Raw genomic sequence first — 10512 nt, forward strand, 5'->3', positions numbered from 1 at the left:
AAAGAACAGTTACACAGAAGTTACTTTACTCAGTTTAATGATTGACAAACATTCAACATTACATATATTAAGCTGTTGTTTTTTTTTTTTACAGTATACAATGTCGACAAAGTCAGAAAGTTCACCAGGCTGCAGCAGCAACTTTCACGTGACCACTAATATTCCCATTCACCACACATGGATGCACTTTATTTAATCCCTGTTGAAGGCTGTGTTACACAGAATGTCGTTATAAACTGCATGTATGCACCATGAGATACTTCAAAAATGACTGTAGCTGAACTACAGAGGAACCGGAGTCTGTAAACAAAATTCACAAAAAAGAAAAATGGTCACACAAGACGAGAAAACGTCTGCTCGACACAAGATATACTTCATAAGTGACTGTAGGTGAACTACAGCAGGCCGGAGTCTACACACACACACACACACACACACACACACACACACACATACACACTTAATGCTGCTACAACAGTTAAATAACACACTCGCAAAAAGTAATCGACAACAGCTCGAAAAGAAATAAGTAACCCGGGATGTATTTCTAGCCTCTGTGGTTTTAGTGCTTGTGTTTTGTACAATGCCATGTGCTCGCCCATCCCTAAAGACTGAATCTGAAGTATTCCCTATGCGTAGTAAAAAAGTAAAAGTCCTGCCCAACAAAACCCAATTCCACAGTCTGTGGTTTGGTGTGGGAGGTTTGTCCGCAGAGTAAAAATATCCTGCTGCAGCTCAGCTCAGAAAAAAAAACCTCTCGGCTTCTTTTTCACTTCAGCTCGAGCAGCAGTGTCACTCCAGGACATCAGATTTGAGAGAATAAATGGACATATTAGTGAGTTTGACTTCAGGCGTCTTGATTTTTGGTCATGCCAGAAGTAATAAATTGCTGGAGAGAAAAGTACTGTCAACCAAAGTGCAGACGGAAGAAGACACACGCACTTAAATGCCCCGAGTCGGTAAACAGACCAGTAAAACAAAGAAGAGTTTCCCACGTAACAGGAGTGATGAAGACTTCACAGCCTGCGTATGAACAGTAACGTCACTCAACAAATGTAACTTAAACTGCACACGGAAACAAATGTTGGGAGTATGAGTGAGATTTGGATTTAACAATTTTGATGGCTAAATTTCTCTTTATCAGCTGCTCATTTTGATTTTCTCCACATTGACACTAAAAGGAGGTTTTAAAGAAGCTTCCTGAAGCTTAAAAATATATATTTTTGTTGCCAGGGCCGGACCAACATACTCAGGGGTCCTGGGACAAAACTGAACTTTGGGCCCCCACTGGCCCCCCCAGGGTTGATACGCCTAACTACATTACATTATGGACTATGAACATGCACTAAGGTTGTGGCAACACATCTGTGGCAATTTTAGGTACACATTTATTAGAAAATGTAAATAATATTTTTTTTTTAACTAGATTGCAATACGTGTTGCAACAGGGGATCAGGGACAGCCAAGCTGGTTGAAAGTTAATGTACAAAAAGCAAAATAACTTGGTTTTTTTCATGACATTGCCTGTACCTGTGATATAATCTGCTTAAAAATAGATTTTATTGAGTCTCTTTGAGTTCTGATTGGACAAAAAATATACATATTTCTTCATTTTGGCACTTTTAGCAGCAACCTGATATTTCTGGGGGATTTCAACTCGAAGAGTTTGAGAAAAACTGCTTTAGAATTTAAGCAAACAAGTGCAATTGATTAAATTACCACAAATCAGCTGCCACACGATGTACCTGGAGCTTTTGGAGCCCTGGAGGGTCTGAGGCCGGCTTTTCCTGGTTTATAATCCAACACAACTTTTAATATATAAAATATAAAATCCTAGTAAAAATCAATTTAACCTTTATTCTCAGCCTTTTTCAAAAATAGCGTCTCAAGGCAAAGAAGATGTCAGTTAGTCCCATCAGAGTTTAAGTTGACCCAATTGCACATACACCGACCTGCTGTGATGTGTATCAATCCACTGCAGAAAATAGTCCCCCAATAAATACACTATTTACTCCTGCTTGATAAGAACTACAGTGCCCAGCAGTACCACAGACAAGGCAGGGAAGACAGAAACTATTTGTAAAGACATACATTTTTTTTTCTTTGTTCTTTTTGTTGCTAATAAAAAACACTAAAATGCTTCTCGCAGGAAGTCAATCAGCTTGTTCTAAAAACTCTTGTGCAGAGGTATAAAAACGTCCTGTAACAGATGCAACACAAAGCAGTTTTGCAGATACAGTTACTGAAACAGTGTCACATGTTCACCAGCTGAACTGTGTCACACTTGTTTGTCAGTTCTTTATGGCCAGGAAGTGAGAACTGGGTGTGCGGGTCTATTGTTGGATCTCCGTTCCTCTGTAAAAGTAGGTCTCTATCCAACCACACCTCACAGTCATAAATGAGGAAACTTCTAGCATTCCCCCTCCACCAGCAGGTGCATACCAGCGTTTCAGGCTCGACAGGTGGAGTCTCAGAGCTTATCAAGAGTCTTTCAGCAGCCCCAGTTTCCTCAACGCCTCCCTGCGAGATTCGTCCATCGCGCCCCGTCCAGAAAACTGAACAGTGATGCCTTGGGGACGAAACATGGAGCCGGGTCTCCGTGATTTGTGTTCAGGGGTCACGGCATGCTGGTGGGTGGAAACAGCGCCGTGGTAGGAGTGTCGAGGAGGTCTTGGGGCTGGGGTCGGAGCTGGAGCTTTGAAACTCTTTGCTGGACTGTGTGAAGAGCGATTGAACCCAGCGGAGGGGTTTATGGTCAGGGTCTTTCCACCGTAACTGTTAGGCTCAGAAGGTCGTGCCTCTGATCTAGCTGGCAAGGTCTGGCTCTTGTCGATATGGGAGCTGAGGATGTCGGGAAGGTCGCTCCTGTTCACGGTGACAGGAACAGGAGTCACGACTTTAGATTTTCCTCCGTAGTTGTTGAACTCACTGGCTTGAGCCAGTGCCGGTGGGAGGTCTTTGGGTTCGTTGGTCACCGGAGAGGTTGCATGTTCGCTCTTGGTGGAATGAGACGGGTGAACCACAATGGATTTCCCTCCGTAGCTGTTAAATTCCACTGAGGAGACCTCAGACGGAGGGGAAATAGATGCCTTGTGCTCCACAGGAGGTGGATAGTAGCTGTTCTGTGTGACTGTAGAAGGCGAGGGGCTCAACTGAGGACTCCGATCTTCCTGGCTCCTGAGGGAATCTGTCCGAAGGATCTCTGACTTTCTATCGGCATTAATGTGGATCTGACGTGGTGGTTGGGGGTTTCTATCTTCCTGGCTCCTGATGGAATCTGTCCGAAGGATCTCTGACTTTCTATCGGCATTGATCTGCATCTGACGTGGTGGTTGGGGGTTTCTATCTTCCTTGCTCTTGAGGGAATCTGTCTGGAGTATATCTGACTTTCTGTCGACATAAACCTGGCTCTGATGTCGTGTCGTAACATCAACTTCTGGCAATCTGGTGCTGGTTTCTGTTGTTTGGGGAACACTGGCCTCCAGAGGTTTGGCACTTGTTCCTTGAGCGGTTGGAAGATCCAGAGTGGTGCTATCAGGGGTGACAAAGAGCGATGTACCACCAGACATGGCGCGATTCCTGTTCAGACCCAGCTTAGACAGCGCCTCCATCCTAGATTTGTCCGGTGAGGGGTCCTTGAAGGAGATGCTGCGTGTAGGAGCATTTCGAGTCTTCTGCTCGAGGGTCTGCTGAGGAACATCCTGCAGCAGAGGGTGTGACCCCGTTAGGTTTGCAAGCATCTGTGCCCGTCTCTCCTGGATGTTCACATTAGCCATCGACTGGTTCTGGTGCTCCTTGCTGCCAAGGATCAGACTGATGTTGGAAGGAAAGCGGGTAGGCTTAGCAGAGGTAGGTGGACCCTGTTTGATGGGAAGATCTGTGCTGTAGCTTGGTGGCTTTTCCACCTCCAGGCTGCTTCTGCGAAGGAGTGTGGAGGGCAGTACGTTGGACGTTCCCCCTGCCTGGTTCTCTGCTATCTTCTGGGCAATCAGGACCGGGGTGGGGATACTGCCTGGCGGGTGGTAGGCGGAGAGGCTGTCTGTAGGCCCGGAGTTGCCGCTTGGTAGGGGAGGGTTGTACTCTGAAGGCAAGGTATCTCCTGGATCATGCATTGGCTTGATCTCAAAGTGGCTTTCAGGGGTTGGCACCATGCTCTGAAAATCTGGGAAGAGGAAATTGCAAAGTCAGATTCTGGAAAGGAAGACAAACTTCAGTCCCATCTAGGGTTGTAGTTACTATGAAGGACACTTAAGTCATATCTTGGATAGTTATTTAAGAGGAATCTGGGGTTTTAGCAACCAAGGAGAAGTCGATTGTTGAGTTTCATTCCCAGGTTGCCAGGTACCACTGCTTTGGGTTGGTGGCTCAGTCCGAGCCCTAACAACAAGGTCAAGCCAGAACAATGGTATCTAACGACTTACAATATCTTTCTCTAGAACCTCTAATGACTTTAATGTTTTCTAATGTTTCTATATTTCTTCACCAGAATTTAAATCCTGACCAGAATGACAAGGGCTTTGAAACATTCAGGTGGTACTTTCATATAACAGATTTACGCTACCTGGACTGGTGGGATTGAAGATCAGCTCTCTGGTTGGCACCAAGTCCGGTTCTGGTTGCACCAGATCTATAATGTCCTCTTTGGGACTTAGAGGATTCGCCAGAGGAGAGGAAAGAATGACACCAGGCTTCGGACTCGAGGTAGGGGGTCCATCGACCTCTTCGAAACGACCGCTACCGATCGCGAGGGGCTTCACCTGTCTGACCCTCAAGTCGTTCTCCTCCAGACTCTCCTCCAGCGAGTCGATAGTTTCCTCAAAGAATTGGAGGCACTCCTGTTCCTCCCGGCTCAGAAACTTCATCGTATCATCTTGCTATCAAGGCAAAGAGACAGCAGAGAAACTAGTTGACTTTGTGTGTTTTCATTCTGTTTTTCTGTGTTTGATGATGCACAAATGTCGATACCAAGTATACAAAACAACATGTTGTTGTAAGTTTTCACAAAGAGGGAGGTAGAGATCCAAAGAGAGCTAGTGAGTCTCTGGTTTAGACTGTTTTTTAATGCTAATATAGACTTTCTTGGCTGCCTAGCTTACTTGAACATGCAACACAAGTTAAATTTCTGCTTTATTGTTTGTATTTTCAAACAGTATGCTAAATCTTTAGCATTAAACAAGAAAAATCTTATTTTTAATCTTTCCTGTTATTCAGTGTAGAGCTGGACAGAGCTGCTAACGTTAGCATACAGTCATAACGTTAGCATGGAAGCACCAGGTCAGTCTTCACTCCTCTCTTCATCTTTTGAACTCCATGTTTCTAACTCTGACTTTCTCATACAGTAGTCATGTGTATCGGTGAACACAGGCCTGTTTGTTCCTTCATCCCAACCCTCCAAACTTCTTTTCCCACCCTATATTTAGCTCAAATGCCCCTCTCTTCTGCTGGTTACCTGCCCCTCCCATCTGTGCTTCACCTGTCCTGCTCCACACAGTGCTGCCACTGAAGAATGACACAATGGGCTATCCAGTGTCAGCGCTCTGTGACTATTGATTTTACTGCTCCACTTTGAGGTCTCTTTCAGTTCTGATAAAGATCAAGTCGTCCTTTTTAAGCCAAACCACATGGCTGTAGGGAGTAAGTAATCCTCAGTAACAATGTGTAATGGACTTAAAATAAAGCGGTGGTGGAAGAAAGACTTAAGTTAGAGCCACTTGCTGTCGGATAACTAAAGTTAATTAAAACAATTTAAATTAACTACACGGCCTGATTTGTTCTTAGCGTAGAAAAACAGCTACTGCAACTGAAATCAAACTACCTTATATCAAGTTATTATGGTTAACATTATATTGTGACTACTGTACTTGAAACAGTTCCAACCTTAAACTTGTGGTTTAACATTTCCGTTTGTGCACAATTTAAACAAACAAGCTATGACCTGTTGAATAGACACTTCAGGGGTGCTGGTAGGTGGACTGCTTCCAGTCTTTATGCTAAGCTACGCTAACAACACCCTGACTCCAGCTTCATACTTAGAACTTACCTAGTTTGACATTTTGGGAATTGCACATATTTGCTTTCTTGCTTACAGTTATAAGAAGATCAACATCAATGTTGTGTATATATATATATACATATGAAGATATAGCTAGCAGCTGGCTAATTTAGCTTAGCATAAAAGCTAGCAATGCTGCTGTTTCTTGCTAACAAGCAGACTGAACTAACTATTCATAACTGGTGCAGTGAATTTTTAGGCAAATGTTAAACAACTACTGTGGGTTTTTTGTTTTGTTTTTGCCACCAGACTCTATTGAAAAAAACAGTAATTTTACCTCACAGCTACAGTCGACAGATTTAGTTTAAAAAGGTTCAAATAACATCTTTTTTAAAATCGATTTAGGATATCAGGGCTTATGGAATGCTGTATTTTGACATTTTAACATTTTAACATTTTAACATTTTACCATTTAATCAGTTTTGCTGTGAAGATCCAGAAATGTTACACAGACTAAGAAACTTCACCTGACTTGACATCAGCATGGAGGTGAGTAAACGATGACTGAATTTTCATTTTTGGGATTTTAAGTGCAGCACTCGTACAACAGAGTGGTTGACAATGAAGTGTTTTGATGGCAGGTCACGTTTGACTAGAATTACACAGCCACCAGACCGAAGGAAGCTGCTTATTTGAGCTATTTCAAGGTGATGACCTTCAGCTCGTGGCCAACATGGCAAACAAGGTTTGTTGCTGACACGAGTGTCACGACAAGGTTACCGAACGGAGGCTTGTTTTTGCTTCACACACAAAGACACCTGCAGCAACACCCACCTGAAACTAATAGGAGATAAACACATTGATCTGCTGGTTTCAGCTGCAGTGAATTATGTCTATTGTTGTGAAGCAGCTCAGGACCTAGAAAACTGCAGCTTAACCGGTTGGGTCGAGCTGAGCGTTGATAATGAATGTCATCCCCGAGGCATGAGGAGGGATTAAGTTGTTAAGCAGGTGTAATTTCTCAGCGACTGTGCTGACTGTGGGAGCATTGTGTCAACAGAGCGGAGCTGCAGTCAACGTGAGGTACAGTTTGAATTATCAGCTGTTCATCTGATACGCTGAGTGGGTTCACTGAGTTTAAGAATACAATGGAGCAAGACGACTCTATACTGACGGCTAACGGACAAACGATGTGTAATTACACAAACCTGTGTCGCCCATAAAGCACAATAGTAATATTCTGGCAGCAAGGGTGCCAAAAAATAGTTAAAAATAAAAGATAATAACTGTTTAGATTAATAAATGCTTTAAATTAACATGAAATCTTATTTACTGTGGATATTTACGTAAATGTAACGTTATGTAAAAACACTATAATTACCTTTAAAGGCTTAAAAATTGCAGAAAAGTGCCAATAAATCATTTGGTTTGATTTTAAAATAAGTCAGAATACTAGATTTAAAATTACCACCATGTACTCCTGTTTGATAAAACTATCAGCTATTAATGTAATTGTAATTATACAAGATATATGTCATCATAACAACAACAAAATATGTCTATTTAGAACCAATTATTCTGTGTATCAATTGTCACTAATTTACCTCTGTGTCTGAAAATATTTTCTGTGTGGAGAAATTCAATTTTTGTAAAAAATAAATAAATGAATAATAAATAACAGTTACAGAAAATGTATAAATTAAGATTAAGTGAGTTGTTAATCGCAGCCACCAGACTCCATTGAAAAAACACAGATTTTAGGAGAATCACCGACTCTGGTTTGGTCGAAACAAACACTTAAACTTAGTTTGTTAAAGAGCTCAGTGGACAGAAGATCTCCAGTCAAGTATTGATGAACGTCGATGGTTTTCCGAACACTTACGCCCGGCCTGGAGCTTCGAGCTGCGCCCCCGTTGATCCCGTAGTGGAGCTGAGGGTTGGCCTGCAGATGGAGGTCCATGGTGCAGGGGTCAGAGGTCAGCTGGCATCTGTGTTCCTGGGCGGCACTACGATGAAACGAGCATCACATCCGGCGGCGTCGCTCTGAAGAATCATCTAATCTTCTGTTTGACGAGAGCCTGGAGACACGAGGAGGGACGAGAGGTCAGTCAAGGTCAAAGTGTGAAGAAAGGAAGGAATCTTTATTAAATTAAATTAGAAATGTCTCTTAAGTGAAACTATTGAGTGTTTCTTTGTTTAAATCAACTATTTAAAAGCTCAGCGACTCCCTCAGAAATGTCTCGGTGTCGAAGTATCAACTGGCATAAAAATGGAAGGTGCAGATCTTTCAAAATGAGTAAATGTACTTAGTTACTTTCCACTCGTGCTCAGAGGTTTTAGCACCAGAGCAGCACCTGATGGACCAGTTAACCCGGAACAGGGAGCTGCAGAACCAGATCCTGCAGCCCGAAACCACTGAACACATTCCTGTCTAACAACGCTTCAGATAAAAGAATCCACGGGGAAAAGAAAAAAGTTTCCTGGTTACAAAAAACTGAGCTGACAAGAAAAATCACCAGGACGAGGAGGAAATGTGAGAATCAGTCTGCAGCCACAGAACTGACCCGGTCTGGGTCCACTGGTGCGCTCGGTACCGGGTCAGTAACACAGTGAAGTGATAAGTAATGAGTTCAATTGTCACCAATCAAACACAAGACAGTGTTTTCATTCACCTAAATGACAGCATCTTATTATCAGTGTCACAATAAACCAATTATGATCAATATCTCAATATTTAAATCCAAAATGTTCATAATTTTTTACTCGTGTTTTGTTGTTTTTGTTCTGTCAGCTCCAGTAACATTTGTCGTGCACAGAACAACTTTATTAGACCGACATGTTTCTGTTTCTCAGCAGCTTTTTGACCTCTTTAGACTTTGTCTTCTTCTTAGAAGTTGATAAAGTTGTGCCAGAAACTCTTTTCTGCTTCTACATTTGAGTTTTAGAGAATGAGGTTTATTACATTTACGCAGCAGTTCTGTTTGTTTTTTCTTATTAAATGAATCTAATTTGTTCATATTTTATATTTCTTTCACCAAAACTGACAAACTTTGTACTAAAACACAAGAAGCGTCTCTTAATATCCTCACAAATTCATAATAAAGCTGCAAAAAACGATTTGCATACGACAAATAAAGCTGTAAGAGATGCACTTAATAATATTATGTTTTAAGGCACATTTATCTTGGTATTTTGTATTATAAAATATTGCACAGTTTTACTTCTTCTGGCCTTAAACTGTTGGAGAAGGCAGAAAAATAAAAGCTGATAGAAATAAAATTTCTTTTTTTAATGTTTAAATACTGAATAACTACAGTTTAGTTTGGAACATATGAAACAATACTGCATATTTTAAGTTTAATCACATATTTTTCCTTTTTATATATTGCTAAAACGTTCTGTTCTGTGCATTTTCCACATGTAAAATAACAGGTGATGACAGGTCTGAACATTTTGTCATGCAAACTGATTAATCCACATATTTAACTTTTCTTTTTGACTATATAACATCATATTTCTATGTATGTTCACACTGACATAAATATAATAGTTGTATGTTCAGGGCTATTACAGAAACATCACAGTAACTTGAAGTGAATAAAAGCCTAATAATCCACGTTACACTTGGAAAAACGCGCGTAAAATGAAATTCTCCAAATGTTTCGGCACACTCAGACTCACCCATCACCTCCACAGATCCTTCATCATAACCTCAGCCAAGCTCCAGTGTCTCTTCCTTCAGAGTAAAAGCACCAAAGTTTACTCTGTCTTTGTTGTAGCTGGTTTCTGGTGTTTAAAAGTCCGCTCCGCGTCACGCTCCTGGAGCCTTCCGTGCGTAATGGCACCACGGCGGCACTTTACGCACCAGTTAAAGCCACGAGGAGACTCCTCCCACCGCGTAGAGGAGGGTGTGTGTGTGTGTGTGTGTGTGTGTGTGTGTGTGTTTGTTTGTTTGTGTGTGCGCTGTCATTCAGGTGTGTGACACAGTGGAAAGTTATCACACACACACACACACACCCACCTCAGTTTCAATGGGATGTGTTCGGGAACAGTGGGACATTTGAGCTTTACTCTATTTTGCTGTTTGACTGGATTGACTAGAAGTTTTTTTTTTCCTTGCCACGACTCTACCTTTAAAACATAAATAATTAAAAACAGTTAATGGGAGTAAGTAAGTCAATAAATCGGGGAAATAATGCAAAGTTAAATAGATACAGGAACACTTATGTTTGGTATTATTTTTGTTGTATTTAAGGTCCTATTAATATATTTATTATCATAATTTATTTATTCATTTTTTTTTTGTTTGGCAGTTTCAGTCCTCCATACATCTCAGGTTTAATCTTTAGAAAGTAATTGTACTACATAAAACATAATGTACCTGTTAAGACCTCTGATAACGTAGTTAAATATTTGACAAAGGGTTTAAATAATGAATGAATGACGTCACAATGATGATTTGTGTGTTTGTGGCGCCCCCTGCTGGCTGCAGCCTGCCGGAGCTCATTCCGTCACACAGG

At 41.5% G+C, this 10512-nt stretch overlaps 1 protein-coding gene across 3 annotated transcripts; it reads right to left on the reverse strand.

Moving 5' to 3' along the window:
- Positions 1–20: 20 nt before the first annotated feature.
- Positions 21–9838, reverse strand: proser2 (proline and serine rich 2). Of its 3 annotated transcripts, none has more exons than XM_030440755.1 (5): positions 9674–9838; positions 7875–8070; positions 4562–4874; positions 3288–4162; positions 21–3197 (listed from the first exon to the last, which is right to left on the reverse strand). In XM_030440755.1, the coding sequence occupies exons 2-5, from the start codon at positions 7950–7952 to the stop codon at positions 2481–2483; spliced, it is 1983 nt and encodes a 660-aa protein (XP_030296615.1). In that variant the 5' UTR covers positions 7953–8070; positions 9674–9838; the 3' UTR covers positions 21–2480. The 3 variants fall into 3 exon arrangements, with proteins under 3 accessions (XP_030296615.1, XP_030296616.1, XP_030296614.1); XM_030440756.1 differs by having other exon boundaries at positions 21–3187; positions 3278–4162; XM_030440754.1 differs by having other exon boundaries at positions 21–4162; positions 9674–9836.
- Between the last annotated feature and the right edge of the window lie 674 nt (positions 9839–10512).

Source organism: Sparus aurata, chromosome 14 (genome assembly GCF_900880675.1).
Source record: "Sparus aurata chromosome 14, fSpaAur1.1, whole genome shotgun sequence".
NCBI classification, from domain to species: domain Eukaryota; kingdom Metazoa; phylum Chordata; class Actinopteri; order Spariformes; family Sparidae; genus Sparus; species Sparus aurata.

Excerpts from the sequence above, each read along its gene's own strand:
- proser2 (XM_030440754.1), bottom strand. The coding sequence starts at position 7,952 with ATGGACCTCCATCTGCAGGCCAACCCTCAGCTCCACTACGGGATCAAC. Across the intron at positions 4,875-7,874 it reads CTCGAAGCTCCAGGCCGGGC|CAAGATGATACGATGAAGTT; the intron begins GTAAGTGTTCGG and ends TTGCCTTGATAG. Across the intron at positions 4,163-4,561 it reads CTTCAATCCCACCAGTCCAG|ATTTTCAGAGCATGGTGCCA; the intron begins GTAGCGTAAATC and ends TCCTCTTCCCAG.